This window comes from Ceratotherium simum, chromosome 36 (genome assembly GCF_057802395.1).
Source record: "Ceratotherium simum simum isolate JZ-2026a chromosome 36, ASM5780239v1, whole genome shotgun sequence".
Taxonomy (NCBI): Eukaryota; Metazoa; Chordata; class Mammalia; order Perissodactyla; family Rhinocerotidae; genus Ceratotherium; species Ceratotherium simum.
The window spans coordinates 27746012-27761875 of record NC_141935.1 but is presented as its reverse complement, the minus strand read 5'-3'; the positions used below and the strand labels follow the sequence as shown (position 1 = coordinate 27761875).

General features: G+C 39.0%; 1 protein-coding gene across 6 annotated transcripts in view; it reads left to right on the top strand.

The window, feature by feature from the left end:
- RGS7 (regulator of G protein signaling 7) overlaps window positions 1-15864 on the top strand; it is a 607861-nt gene that overhangs the window by 369273 nt on the left and 222724 nt on the right. For 2 of the 6 annotated variants that reach the window (XM_087424466.1, XM_087424465.1), the window contains exon 1: window positions 9036-9157. The exons of the other annotated variants lie outside the window; for them this stretch is intronic. In XM_087424466.1, coding sequence (XP_087280592.1) covers window positions 9100-9157 — 58 coding nt within the window. In that variant the 5' untranslated portion in view covers window positions 9036-9099. Of the gene's footprint in view, window positions 1-9035; window positions 9158-15864 lie in introns of those variants that run through there. 6 annotated transcript variants of the gene reach the window in all.

Genomic DNA, 15864 nt, shown 5'->3' with positions numbered 1-15864 from the left:
CTCTCTCCCGCACATTTGGCAGTGACCCCACACCACACACACAACATACTGCCGTGATGATTTATAGAGGTCATTCGCAGGCCACTGAGAACTGTAAACAATTATTTGACAGAGAAGATTTGAATGGTGCATAGTTTTTAATGGCTTAAACATTCAAGTGTAATGAGTTAATTTACTCATATGAGAGTACTTCTCTGATTAAGTGGTAAGTACTAATAGTGACATCTGAGTGTAGAGTTCCCTGTTTGAACTACATTAGAGAGTGTAGTAAAGGATATAATTTAAACATTGGAAGTATTTGAATTGTATTGTTGTGAAAGCGTGTTTGTCAGACTATGATGTGGGTCTGACCCCAAATGAAAGAGGTAGAAAAGGAAGGAAGGAGGGAAGAAAGGTGGGAAGGAGAGAAGGAACGGAGGGAGGAAGGAAGGTTGAATGAAAGTGTCTCAGACTCCAGTACAGTTCTAGGAAACCTCCAGCAATGCCATTTGAAAGTTCTCAAGCTAAAATCATAATCAGAGTACCCTGTGTCTCTCAGGAATGGCCCATTTTCATAACCCCATTGTTCTCAATCATTAGTTGGTAGCAACCCGGGGAAGGTGTGGCCTCAGTGCAAACCTCAAAGTGACTGGTTCTCTCTATAACATCTCCCTTTGCCCTGACCAAAAGGTAACCGAGATCATAAATACAGACTCAAGTTCCTGCAGCCCTCTGCAACTAGGCGGATCTGAGACTGACCCTCAGACCTGGGGCCCATTGGCTGCTCAGAAAATTTGCTGCTGCTGGAAGGACAAGCTGTTGGAAGAACACTAGCATTTCCCTTCATCCTGTTCCTTCTGAGCTCATCTGGGGACCTAGGGCTAGCAAAATTTAAACTCGTGTGAATTGCAACCACACTACCGACTACTGCACGTCCCTTTCATAGGGAATTACCAGACTGAAAAGGAGGACAAAGAGGAAGAGAAAAGCCTAGAGAAACAATAGCATAACACACACGAGTGCCCAATTATGAATAGATTTTATTTCAAAAGTTATTTTGTCATTCTGTTGGATATAATGCATTTTCCCATAATCACAGTGTTATTAATAGAATTTCATTTTTTAGGCCAGCCCACAAAATGATATAAGGCAGCTTAAATGTAGCACTAATAATCCTTATCAGTAGTTATTCCAGAATCCTCAGGTGCTGACTGTGAGTCTGTGAATTTGGGTGCTTAATGGGGGCATGGAGGAGTTAGGGTCAGGAAGACCTGTAGGAAGCACTGTGGGTTTTAGACTACTCATCTGTAGGAATGGCACTAAGTTTATAAAAAGATCTACTGGCATGGACAATTGAGGTCAGAGGAAACAATTCAGGAGAGGAAAGGCAGTAATCCATCAGACGCTGGGAGCTGGGGAGAGAATCTGCTAGAATTAGTTCAGCTTCTTCCACAACTCTGAGAGCCACTCTTCTTAAAAGCTTTAGGCTTCAGTGAAGCTTATCCTCATCTGATCTATCCAGTTCCCTCCCTCTCATTTGTAAAACTTTTCTGATTATTAAGAAACCTCAGGAAAACAAACATAATTTTATACCTAAGCTCATGGTGCCCCTCTCTTGCTATGCTATAAGAGAATAGAACGAGGTAATACATTTTTTTTAAATGCACAGTCATTGTAAAGAAAATTCTCAATAACATACCACACACTTTCAATATCACTAAGCTATAGAACAATTTGTATCAAACTACAAGAAAGACATGAGCATTTGAGAGGTAGTCCCATTTGGAGAGATCACTGTAGTGACAGGGAAGTTTCAGGAAAGAATTCTGAAAACAGCGTCACTGATATTCTCAAATTTTGAGGGATCAAGATTGAGGGTGTAGACAGTTCAAGGAAGATATGGAACACTCCACTGGAAGTTCTTTCTCGCCACTAAAGATAAGTGGATTTCAAGGCCTTTGTTTGAATGATACCACAAAGTTGACTACTTCTTCCCTTTGGCCAGCTAAAGAAAGAGACAAATCTTTAAGAATCAAATGACTCTGTTGAAAATTTCAAAAGAAAATGAAATGGTTGGGGAGAATATGAAAAATTCTGAACTCATGAACCACGAGGATCTCACAAAAAGTTTGGCCACCCCACCCCAAGTAGTGGAAGAAGACAAAATCCCGAAGGTAGCTTCTGCAGACCAGGGCATACCCTCGATTTTGTGGAGCTGGCCCATGATGGAGGAGAGAGAAGATATGGAATCCCTTGACTTTAACTACCAAGGGCCCCTTTTCCTTCTTTGACAAGCTCCCTTTGAAAGAGTTTTAAAAGAGTAGAAAACACTGAACTCGTGTTCTAAAGAGATTTTTCAAACAATATACAGGAAAATAAGGATGGGTTTTAAGGAGAATCCATCCATTCTAGTTTTGGGCAAAAAACAGGCCTGCGTGGAATAGCCCTTACTATTCAAAGATATACACATAACATAATTTACCTGCATTAAATTTATGCAAAGTGTACCCCAAAAGTAAAAAAAGGAGCCCAGTATGCAAAGGATTGGTTTAAGAACACATTTTGAAAGAAAGTACATCCAAGGAATTAGAAGAAAATTTTGGACAAATATTTTACAGTATGAAGGAATTTAGTAAAACTTGAAGCATATCATCTGATGTTCTGAATGAAAAAATTAAAGATGAGATGAAAATACAAGAGAATTAGACATAAAGGGAGCTATGCACATTAAGGAAAGAAATTGAAGAGAAAGCAATTGCCATTGCAGAAATTAACAATTCATTAGAAACTCAAAGTGAATAATCAACACTGTAGAGCTGAGTCAGTGTTACGGAGACCAAGACTGAAAAATCAGCTGAATTTAGGGAAAAAGGAGAGGTTAAAGCAATTAATGACACTAACAATTAATATTTTGAGCATTTATTCTGTGTAAGGGACTGCTCTAAATTCTTTTTTTTTTTTTTAATTTTTTGTTTATTGCTGTAACATTGGTTTATAACATTGTAAAAATTTCAGGTGTACATCATTGTACTTCTATTTCTGCATGGACTACATCACGTTCACCACCAAAATACTAATTACAACCCATCACCACACACATGTACCGAATTATCCCTTTCACCCTCCTCCCTCCCCCCTTCCCCTCTGGTAACCACGAATCCAATCTCTGTCCCTATGTGTTTGTTTATTGTTGTTATTATCTACTACTTAATGAAGGAAATCATAGGGTATTTGACCTTCTCCCTCTGACTTATTTCACTTTGCATTATGCCTCAATGTCCATCCATGTTGTCACAAATGGCTGGATTTCATCGTTTCTTATGGCTGAGTAGTATTCCATTGTGTATATATACCACAGCTTCTTTATCCATTCGTCCCTTGATGGGCACTTAGGTTGCTTCCAAGTTTTGGCTATTGTGAATAAGGCTGCAATGAACACAGGGGTGCATGTACCTTTGCAAATTGGTGTTTTCAAGTTCTTTGGATAAATACCCAACAGTGGAATAGCTGGATCATATGGTAGTTCTATCCTTGATTTTTTGAGGAATCTCCATACTGTTTTCCATAGTGGCTGCACCAGTTTGCACTCCCACCAGCAGTGTATGAGAGTTCCCTTTTCTCCACATCCTCTCCAACACATATTGTTTCCTGTCTTGTTAATTATAGCCATTCTGTTGGGCGTGAGGTGATATCTCATTGTAGTTTTGATTTGCATTTCCCTGATAGTTAGTGATTTTGAACATCTTTTCATGTGTATGTTGGCCATCTGTATATCTTCTTTGGAGAAATGTCTGTTCAGGTCTTTTGCCCATTTTTTAATTGGGTTGGTAGTTTTTTTGTTGTTGAAATGCATGAGTTCTTTATATATTTTGGAGATTAAGCCCTTATCAGATGTATGGTTTGCAAATATCTTCTCCCAATTGTTAGGTTGTCTTCTCGTTTTGTTGATGGTTTCGTTTGCTGTGCAGAAGCTTTTTAGTTTGATGTAGTCCCATTTGTTTTTTTTTTCTATTGTTTCTCTTGCCCGGTCAGACGTGGTGTTTGAAAAGATGTTGCTAAGACTGATGTCGAAGAGCGTACTGCCTATGTTTTCTTCTAGAAGTTTCATAGTTTCAGGTCTTACATTCAAGTCTTTAATCCATTTGGAGTTAATTTTTGTGCATGGTGTAAGGTAAGGGTCTACTTTCTTTTTTTTTGCATGTGGCTGTCCAGTTTTCCCAACACCATTTGTTGAAGAGACTTTCTTTTCCCCATTGTATGTTCTTGGCTCCTTTGTCAAAGATTAGCTGTCCATAGATGTGTGGGTTTATTTCTGGGCTTTTGATTCTATTCCATTGATCTGTGTGTCTGTTTTTGTGCCAGTACCATGCTGTTTTGGTTACTATAGCTTTGTAGTATATTTTGAAATCAGGAGTGTGATACCTCCAGCTTTGTTCTTTTTCTCAGGATTCCTTTAGCTATTCGGGGTCTTTTGTTGTTCCATATAAATTTTAGGATTCTTTGTTCTATTTCTGTGAAAAATGTTGTTGGAACTTTGATAGGGATTGCATTGAATCTATAGATGGCTTTAGGAAGTATGGACATCTTAACTATGTTAATTCTTCCAATCCAAGAGCACGGAATATCTTTCCATTTCTTTGTGTCTTCTTCAATTTCTTTCAGAAATGTTTTATAGTTTTTGGTGTACAGATCTTTCACCTTTTTGGTTAAGTTTATTCCTAGGTATTTTATTCTTTTTGTTGCAATTGTAAATGGGATGGTATTCTTAATTTCTCTTTCTGCTACTTCATTGTTAGTGTACAGAAATGCAACTGATTTTTGTATGTTGATTTTGTATCCTGCAACTTTACCATATTCGTTTATTACTTCTAAAAGTTTTCTGGTGGATTCTTTAGGGTTTTCTATATATAAAATCATGTCATCTGCAAATAGTGACAGTTTCACTTCTTCCTTTCCAATTTGGATCCCTTTTATTTCTTTCTCTTGCCTGATTGCTCTGGCTAGGACTTCCAATACTATGTTAAATAGGAGTGGTGACAGTGGGCATCCTTGTCTGGTTCCTGTTCTTAGAGGGATAGCTTTCAGTTTTTCACCATTGAGGATGATATTAGCTGTGGGTTTCTCATATATGGTCTTTATTATGTTGAGGTACTTTCCTTCTATACCCATTTTATTCAGAGTTTTTATCATAAATGGATGCTGTATCTTGTCAAATGCTTTCTCTGCATCTATTGAGATGATCATGTGATTTTTGTTCTTCATTTTATTAATGTGGTGTATTACGTTGATTGATTTGCGAATGTTAAACCAGCCCTGCATCCCTGGAATAAATCCCACTTGATCATGGTGTATAATCTTTTTAATATATTGTTGTATGCGATTTGCTAGTATTTTGTTGAGGATTTTCGCATCGATGTTCATCAGTGATATTGGCCTGTAATTTTCTTTTTTTGTGTTGTCCTTGTCTGGTTTTGGTATCAGGGTAATGTCAGCTTCGTAGAATGAGTTAGGGAGCTTCCCCCGCTCCTCAATTTTTTGGAAGAGTTTGAGAAGGATAGGTATTAAGTCTTCTTTGAACGTTTGGTAGAATTCACCAGGGAAGCCGTCTGGTCCTGGACTTTTATTTTTGGGGAAGTTTTTGATTACTGTTTCGATCTCCTTACTGGTGATTGGTTTATTCAAATTCTCTACTTCTTCTTGATCCAGTTTTGGAAGGTTGTATGATTCTAAGAATTTATCCATTTCTTCCAGATTGTCGAATTGGTTGGCATATAGCTTTTCATAGTATTCTCTTATAATCTTTTGTATTTCTGAGGTGTCTGTTGTAACCTCTCCTCTTTCATTTCTGATTTTACTTATTTGTGCCTTCTCTCTTTTTTTCTTGGTAAGTCTAGCTAAAGGTTTGTCTATTTTGTTGATCTTTTCAAAGAACCAGCTCTTGGTTTTATTAATTTTTTCTATTGTTTTTTTAGTCTCTATTTCATTTATTTCTGCTCTGATTTTTATTATTTCCCTTCTTCTACTGATTTTGGGCTTTGTTTGTTCTTCTTTTTCCAGTTCCTTTAGGTGCATTGTTAGATTGTTTATTTGAGATTTTTCTTGTTTGTTGAGATAGGACTGTATCGCTATAAACTTCCCTCTTAGAACCACTTTTGTTGTATCCCATAAATTCTGGCATGTCGTATTTTCATTTTCATTTGTCTCCAGGTATTTTTTGATTTCTTCTTTGATTTCATCATTAACCCAGTCGTTGTTCAGTAGCATTTTGTTTAATCTCCATGTATTTGTGGCTTTTCTGATTTTCTTCCTATAGTTGATTTCTAGTTTCATACCATTGTGGTCAGAAAAGATGCTTGGTATTATTTCAATCTTCTTAAATTTATGGAGACTTGTTTTGTGGCCTAATATGTGATCAATCCTGGAGAATGTTCCATGTGCATTTGAAAAGAACGTGTATTCTTCGGTTTTTGGATGGAATGCTCTGTATATATCTACTAGGTCCATCTGTTCTAGTGTGTCGTTTAAGGCCAATGTTTCCTTATTGATCTTCTGTTTGGATGATCTATCCGTTGGTGTAAGTGGAGTGTTCAAGTCCCCTACTATTATTGTGTTACTGTCTATTTCTGTTTTTATGTCTGTTAATAATTGCTTTATATATTTAGGTGCACCTACATTGGGTGCGTAGATATTTACAAGTGTTATATCCTCTTGTTGGATTGTTCCCTTGATCGTTATGTAATGCCCTTGTCTCTTTTTACAGTTTTTGTTTTAAAGTCTATTTTGTCTGATATGAGTACTGCTACCCCAGCTTTCTTTTCATTGCCATTTGCGTGGAGTATCTTTTTCCATCCCTTCACTTTCAGTTTGTGAGTGTCTTTAGGTCTGAAGTGTGTCTCTTGTATGCAGCATATATATGGGTCTTGTTTTTTTATCCAGTCAGCCACCCTATGCCTTTTAATTGGAGCATTTAGTCCATTGACGTTTAAAGTAGCTATTAAGTATGTACTTACTGCCATTTTTTAACTTTTTTTTTTTTCTCAGTGTTTTAGTAGTTCTTCTCTGTTCCTTACTTCTTCTATACAGAATTGATGGTCACTTTAGTTTGACCTCTGTCTGAAAGCTGTACTCTTTAACTCCCCTCCTCCCTCCTTTTATGTTTTTGATATCATATCTAACCTCTTTTTTGTACATTTGTATCCATTACGTTCTAATCATGGAAATAAATAATTTTTCCTATTTATGGTCTTCTCTTTTCCCCTTAAATCAGTCCCTTTAACATTTCTTGTAGCACTGGTTTCTTGGTGACAAACTCCTTTAATTTTTGCTTATCTGGGAAAATTTTGATCTCTCCTTCCATTTTGAATGATAACCTTGCTGGGTAGAGTATTCTTGGCTGTAAGTTTTTTCCTTTTAGCACTTTAAATATATTGTGCCATTCTCTTCTAGCCTGTAAGGTTTCTGCTGAGAAGTCAGCTGATAGCCTTATGGGGTTTCCTTTGTATGTACCTTGACATTCTCTTGCGGCTTTTAGGATTCTCTCTTTATCTTTAATTCTGGACATTTTGATTATGATGTGTCTCGGTGTGGGCCTCTTTGGGTTTATCTTGTTTGGGGCTCTCTGTGATTCCTGTACCTGGATGTCTGTTTCCTTCCTTAGGTTAGGGAAGTTTTCATCTATTATTTCTTGAAATAGATTCTCTGCCCCCTTGTGTTGCTCTTCTCCTTCCGGGACACCTATAACACGGATGTTAGTGCGCTTGATGTTGTCCCAGAGGTCCCTTAGACTGTCCTCACTCTTTTTAATTCTTTTCTCTTTTACCTGTTCACCTTGGGTAATTTCTTCTAGTCTTTCTTCCAGCTCACAGATCCGTTCTTCTGTATCCTCTACTCTGCTTTTGAGTCCCTCTAATGAATTTTTCATTTCCAGTATTGTATTCTTCATTTCTGATTGGTTCTTTTTTATATCTTCCATTTCTTTGTTGACATTCTCACTGAGTTCATCTATTCTTCTCCCCAGATCAGTGAGCATCCTTAACACTCTTAGTTTGAACTCTCTGTCAGGTAGGTTGCTCATTTCTGTTTCACTTAGTTCCTTTTCTGGGGTTTTGTCCTGTTCCCTTACTTGGAATGTATTCTTTTGCCTCCTCAGTTTGCCTCTTTCCCTGTGCTTGTTTCTACGTATTAGGTAGGTCAGCTACGTCTCCTGCTCTTGGATAGGTGACCTTATGTAAGTGATGGCTTAGGAGGCTTCCAGTGTGCTTCCCTCAGTTCTCAATGTTCCAGGGGTGGCCCCTATGTGGGCTACGTGTGTCCTTCTATTGTGGCCTGTTAGCTCTCCCTATAGGCGCCCAGGGAGGCTGAGTTATGCTCCTGGCCAGCTGTTGTTATGCTCAGCTGCTTGTAGTTGTTGTGGGCCCTTCCGTCTCTTTATCAGGTGTGGGGAGCCCCAGCAGGGTTGGCTGTAAGTTCTAATACCACATTTGTGTTGCAGTATTTCTTTTAAGTGTGTAGGCCCCCAGCGTGGCAGGTTGTTAGGCTCAGGGCCTTACAATTGCTGTAAGCCTCTAGCCTATTAGGTCTCTTGTCAGCTCTCTGAGGATTGCAGCTGGGTGGGGCTGGCCTCAGGCACAGGAGTACCCAATTGTTTCAGGCTTTGGAAGGTGGGGCAAACCTCCTATCTGGGTCTTTGAGAAGCACAAGTCTTCTGCAGCTGACAAGCCCTGTTGCCCACAGGTCCACACCACTGCCAACACAGTCCTGCCCCGTGTGAGCGCCCCGACCTCCCCAAGTGGACCCAGTCTCACCACGGCGGGAGCCCCACACACTCTGCCACTGCCCCACACTCTCCACCCGCTCCTTGTGCACACCCTGCCCGCTCAAGTCGGCTCAGTTGCCAGGCTGCAGAGAATCCAGTCACCAATCTATGCAGGCCCACACGTTGCCTGAGGGCTTATTGTTGGGTGGGGCCAGTCTCTAGGGTGGGCTGCCTGCCCTGGCTGAGCTGGATTAAATCGGTGCTCTAGCGGGTGGAGCAGACCCTGGGCTAGCAGGTCTCAGGGAGAACTCCAATGGCGTCTGTGTCAGCACGCTCCCACCAGGCCACAACAATGGCCGCCGCCAATGTCCCAGTCCCTGGAGAGGTCTCACCCCTCACCGAGATGCACTCAGGGCCTATTAGGTGAGTCTCTTGTCACCAAAGCACTGTGCACCTTTCTTTCTGGTGATTTTAGGATGCTTTCTGGAACGGGTGAGTTTGTGCACGGGCCCTTTAAGAGCCAGTTTTAGTTTCTTTGTGAACCGGGTTTTCTGGGGGTCCTCCCCACTGCTTTAGTAGCAGGCACAGTCAGATATTATGCCACTGGTCTCGATTGTGCTGGGTCCACAAAATGCCCACAGCGGGGGCGCTCCCCGGCTCAGGGCCCCGCGCCTCCAGGGAGGGTGCGTGCCTGTGAGCTGCTCCCGGCGGCCGTGAAGCTGACGGCTTGTGAAGGCGGCGTCCTTCCTCTCCGGAAGGGGGTTTCTGCCTCTTCTACCTCAGTTAGGATTGTCCGTTGTTGCAGGAGTTCCTCTTATCCAGTTTTCAGTTCTGTCTCAGGGGTAATTTTTCCACGAGTAGTTGTAAATTGGCTGTGTCCACGGGAGGAGGTGAGTTCAGAGTCTGCCTACGCCGCCATCTTGACTCCGCCTCCCCTGCTCTAAATTCTTTACTTATTTAGAGAGAGGATTATATATATGGAGGCAAGAAATGAATATCAAGCCTATGGACAATTGTTGTATCTGAGATAATATCAGAACAGAAAAACAAAAATCATTTTTGAGAAATGAATTCAGACTCTAATCTGTAGTTCAAAATGAGTAAAGATATTCCAGGTGTGTTTATTACAAAGCAATGTGTTTGTTACAAAACACCAAAATAACAAGTAAAAAAATTGAATCAGTAATCAAAAATCTGCCGAAAAAGAAAGCCCATGGCCAGAAGTGGCCAGAAGGCTTCATCACTGTGACAGCTACCAAACATTTAAAGAAGAATTAAGACCAATCCTTCTGAAACTCTTCCAAAATATGGAAGAGGAGGGAACACTTTTGAACTCTTTTTATGAAGCCGGCATTATCCTGATATCAAAGCCAGATAAGGACACTACAAGAAAAGAAAATTACAGACCATTATCCTTGATGAACATAGATGCATAAAAATGCTAAATGCATCTGATGAACATAGATGCATAGATGCAACAAAATACAAGCAAACTGAATTCATCAACATGGTAAAAGGATAACATATGATACTCAAGTGGGATTTATTCTTGGGTTACAAGGATGGTTTGACATACACAAATCAATAAATGTGATACACCACATTAACGGAATGAAAGATGAAAATCACATGATCATCTCAATAGATGTAGAAAAAGCATTTGACAAAATTCAATATCCTTTCATGACAAAATTTCTCCACAGACTAGGTATAGAGGGAATGTACCTCAAGATAATAAAAGCCATATATGACAAGGCCAGAGCTAAGATCATAGTCAACAGTAAAAACCTGAAAGGTTTTCCTGTGAGGTTAGGAACAAGACAAGGATGCCTACTGTTGCCACTTCTATTTAACACAGTACTGGAAGTCCTAGCCAGGGCAATTAGGCAAGAAAAAGAAAAGACATTCAAATCGGAAGGGAGCAAGTAAAATTCTCTGTTTGCAAATGACATAATATTATTCATAGAAAACCCTAATAACTACCAAAAAACTGTTAGTAATAATAAAGTAATTCAGTAAAGTTGTAGGATACAAAATCAACATAAAAAATCAGTTGCATTTCTATATACTAACAATGAATTATCTGAAAGAGAAATTAAGAAAATGATCCCATTTACTATAGCATCAAATACAATAAAATATTTAAGAATAAATTTAACCCGGGAGATGGAAAAGATCTCTACTCTGAAAACCAGAAGACACTGATGAAAAAAATTGAAGACACAAATAAATGGAAAGATATTCTGTCTTCATGGACGGGAGGAATTAATGTTGTTAAAATATCCATACTACCCAAAGCAATCTACAGATTCAGTGCAATCCCTATCAAAATTCCAATGGCATTTTTCACAGAAATAGGAAAAACAATCCTAAAATTTGTATGGGACTGCAAAGACCCTAATTAGCCAAAGCAGTCCTATGAAAGAAGAAGAGAGCTGGAGGCATCACACTTCCTGATTTCAAACCATATTATAAAGTTATGATAATCAAAACAGTATGGGACTAGCATAAAAACACACATACAGACCAATGTAACAGAATAGAGAGCCCAGAAGTAAATCAACATATATAAGTTGACTAATCTTTGACAGGATTGCCAAGAACACACAATGGGGAAAGGATAGTCTCTTCAATAAATGGTGCTAGGAAAACTGGATATCCAAATGCAAAAGAATGAAATTGGACCTCTATCTTACACCACATAAAAAATAACTTGAAATGGACTTAAGACTTAAATGTAAGACCTGAAACTGTCAAACTCCTAGAAGAAAACATAGGGGAAAAGCTCCTTGACTTGGTCCTGGCAATGATTTTTTTGATACGTCACCAAAAGCACAAGCAACAAAAGCAAAAATAAATAAGTGGGACTACATCAAACTAAAAAGTTTCCACACAACAAAAGAAACAATCAACAAAATGAAAAGTCAGCCTATGGAATTGGAGAAAATATTTGCAAACTGTATATCTGATAAGGAGCTAATATGCAGAATATGTAAAGAACTCATACAACCCAATAGCAAAAAAAACAAACAAAAAAATCCAATTAAAAAACTGGCAGAGAGGGGCTGGCACCACGTTGTAGCAGTTAAGTGCACGCGCTCTGCTGCTGGCAGCCCAGGTTCGAATCCCGGGCATTCACGGACGCACCGCTTGTCAGGCCATGCTGTGGCAGTGTCCCATATAAAGTGGAGGAAGATGGGCACAGATGTTAGCCCAGGGTCAATTTTCCTCAGCAAAAAGAGGAGGATTGGCATCAGATGTTAGCTCAGGGCTGATCTTCCTCACAAAAAATAAATAAATAATAAATGAAATAAATAAAAAACTGGCAAAGGACTTGAATAGACATTTTTTTCAAAAAAGATGTACAAATAGCCCACAGATACATGAAAAGATGCTCAATATCACTAATCTTCAAGGAAATGCAAATCAAAACCACAATAAACTATCCCCTCACACCTGTTAGAATAGCTATTATCAAAATGACAAGAGATAGCAAGAGTTGGTGAAGATGTGGAGAAAAGGGAGCCTTCGCGCGCTATTAATGGGAATGAAAATTGGTGCAGCCACTATGGAAAACAGTATGGAGGTTCCTCAAAAAATTAAAAATAGAACTACCATATGATCCAGCAATCCCCCTTCTGAGTATATATCCAAAGGAAATGAAATCAGTATCTTAGAGAGGGATCTGTACACCCATGCTCATTGCAGAATTATTCACAGTAGCCAAGATATGGAAAACTGTTTCCATTGACGGATGAATAAAGAAAATATGATGGAATGGAATTTACACACACAAGCAATGGAATATTCTTCAGCCATAAGAAGGAAGGGAATCCTGTCATTTGCGACAACGTGGATGAACCTGGAGGACATTATGCTAAGTGAAATAAGCCAGAGAAAGACAAATACTATATGATCTCACTTATATGTGGAATCTTAAAAAAAAAAAGTCAAACTCATAGAAACAGAGAGTGGAATGGTGGTTGCCACGGGCTGGGGATGGGAGAAATGGGAAGATGATCAAAGGGTACAAACTTTCAGTTATAAGATGAGTAAGTTCTGGGGATCTAATGTAGAGCATGGCAACTGTAGTTAATAATACTGTATTATATTCTTTTTTGTGTGTATGAGGAAGATCAGCCCTGAGCTAACATCCATGCCAATCCTCCTCTTTTTGCTGAGGAAGACCGGCCCTGAGCTAACATCTATTGCCAATCCTCCTCCTTTTTTGTTTTTCCTTTTTTCTCCCCAAAGCCCCAATAGATAGTTGTGTGTCACAGTTGCACGTCCTTCTAGTTGCTGTATGTGGGACGCAGCCTCAGCATGGCCAGAGAAGCGGTGCGTCGGTGCGCACCCGGGATCCAAACCCAAGCCACCAGTACTGGAGCCTGTGCACTTAACCGCTAAGCCACGGGGCCGACCCCCTGTTTTATAGTCTTGACATATGCTAAGAGAGTAGATCTTAAGTGTCTCACCACACGCACAAAAATGCAACTATGTGAAGTAATGGATGTGTTAAATAACTTGGTTGTGGTAATCCTTTCACAAGGTACACATGTATCAAATCATCGCATTGTACACTTGAAATATATAAAATTTTATTTGTCACTTATACCTCAGTACAGCTGAGAAAAGAAAATAAAGACAATTGTGGTAGGTCACTGAGATGCAAGGATCTACAAATATTTCTACAAGCATACCTGGAAAAGAAATTATGCAGAAAAAAACTAGCCCGAATTCATACTTTTTCCTTTGCAGTACTGTATCCCAAAAGACAAGGCAGCAACATCTACAAAATTTGAGGCAAAATAAGGTAATTAAAGTATTTTATAACCAGTTCTGTTGTTGTTCACATAAAAAGAAATAGAAATACATGAATTCAAAGAATCAGAACATTTCAAAGACTCAGGAAATATGCTAGAAGGTATAATCTAATGAACTGAAAATGGATAATAATTTTTAAAACTCATTTGTGGAATGAATGGACTAGTAACGAGTGTTAAAATCATTTGAACATATAATTTTTCACAATGTCTATTGGAAATACTAGCTACAGAAAAGAACACAACATTATACTACATAAAATAATAATGATAATTTCTCTAGGATAAAGGCGGGATATAAATCTTTGAGCATTCTACAATAAAACAGAGATGAGAGGAAATATAAGTAAACTACTCTTAGTCTTTTATATTTTTTTCAATGTGTTGTTTTGTATTTGAACTTAATAAATTAAAAACTTTGTTAAAATGTGCTCTATTTAAAGTTCTAAAAGTGACCACTACTCAAATAAAAAAGGGACGTATCCCCTTAATTTCATGAGAGGGAGAGAAGTACAAACCATACAGCAAAACAAAATATAAATATATTAGAGGAAGCATAGACACAGACCAACCTAAAAAGACCTACCTGGGAAGATGCTTACACAAATGTTGGTGGGAGTTTTTGTTCTGAGTGGTGAACTTTTCGAGATTTTTGCTTCTTCATAATCCATTTTTGTATTACTTGACTTTTCTACAGCAAGCGTGAAATTTCTTTGTTAAACAAACTAAATGCATAGATTGTAGTTAGTAGATGTACACTTACAGGCCTCACAGGCATATGGCAGGATTCACTTGGAAGAAACTGCAGCCATCATCCTTTTCTTCCTAAGAGTTTTCTGTCTCTGCATCATAATAGAGATTCATATCTTCTCAGTCAACTTAAGAATAGCAGGAATTCCGTTGCAGTATCTTAGTGACGATGGTTGATCAAGGATGGTTTGACTTCTTCCTTATTTACTAAGTTATCCCACAGACATTTACGGCAGCCCGCCATGCTCCAGGACTTGATAGATTCTAGAGATACAAGAAATAAGATATGCATCCAATCCTCGAGAAGTTCAAAGTCTAGCAGGACAATTAGTTCTTAAGGGATATCATCTCTCCTTCACCAAAGGTGAGTTGGTTCAAAGCCAGGGTCCTGAGCTTTTGAATCCTAAGTCTGAGTGTTCAGAGCCCCTGAATCTTAAGTGTAGTAAGTAAGTTGAACCTTAAGTCCCTCATTGCTCTGCTTGTGATAGAGAATTTGTAGATGTGACATTGGCCTGGTTTGGGATCTGATGCCTATGGCTTCATTTCTGCAAATGACATCTGCTTTGGGGGATTGGAGAAAGTGGGAGTTTTGGAGTCGAGGAATGGGGGGCACCTTTGCCACAAGACAGGAAGAACTCTGACTGCAGAAAATGTCAGCATTTGGGCCTTAATCTCAAGATAGGGGGCAGGGCTACAACATTTGTATGGGTATTCGTAAGAGAGATTGACTGTACATCTGCCCAGGGACATAGAGCCAGCATATCAAGTTAATAATATAAGAAATAACGTGGTGCCGCCCCGTGGTACAAGCGGTTAAGTGCATGCGCGCTCCGCTGCGGCGGCCCGGGGTTCACCAGTTCGGATCCCAGGCACGCACCCATGCACTGCTTGGCAAGCCATGCTGTGGCGGTGTCCCATATAAAGTGGAGGAAGATGGGCATGGATGTTAGCCCAGGGCCAGTCTTCCTCAGCAAAAAAAAAAAAAAAAAAAAGAGGAGGGTTGGCAGATGTTAGCACAGGGCTGATCTCCTCACACAAAAAAATATATATGTATAAGAAATAAGGTGATGAGAAAGCAGAAAGTATGTACTAGCAAACTCTGAATTTTGAAATGATTCGAATTAATTTGACCTTAGTGATAGTTCATTATAGTAAAACCTAGTTCCCAGTAGTGTTTTACAGATCAGAGGAATTCATAAAACTAATAACTTGAGACAATAAAAGTAATAAACTCCTTGTCAATATTTCGAAAGTGTCTATATTTCCTAAATTCTTTTTTCTTTTAGGTCACTTTCAAAAGGTAATAATCAGAATAAAAATATGCCTTTAAATGCATGTTATATTTTCTGAGAGTCTCACAATTTGAACTGTGAATCCATGAACCCTAGCACAGTCTTATATCTACTTTTTCCTCTGAAATACATAGTTAATTGGATTATGCATACACACACACACACACACACACACACACCTGTTGGATAAATATGGCAACTTTACTTAAAAGAGAGTTGCGGAGACATGTTCCTACGGAGGAGTAATATATTCTGTTGGTTATTT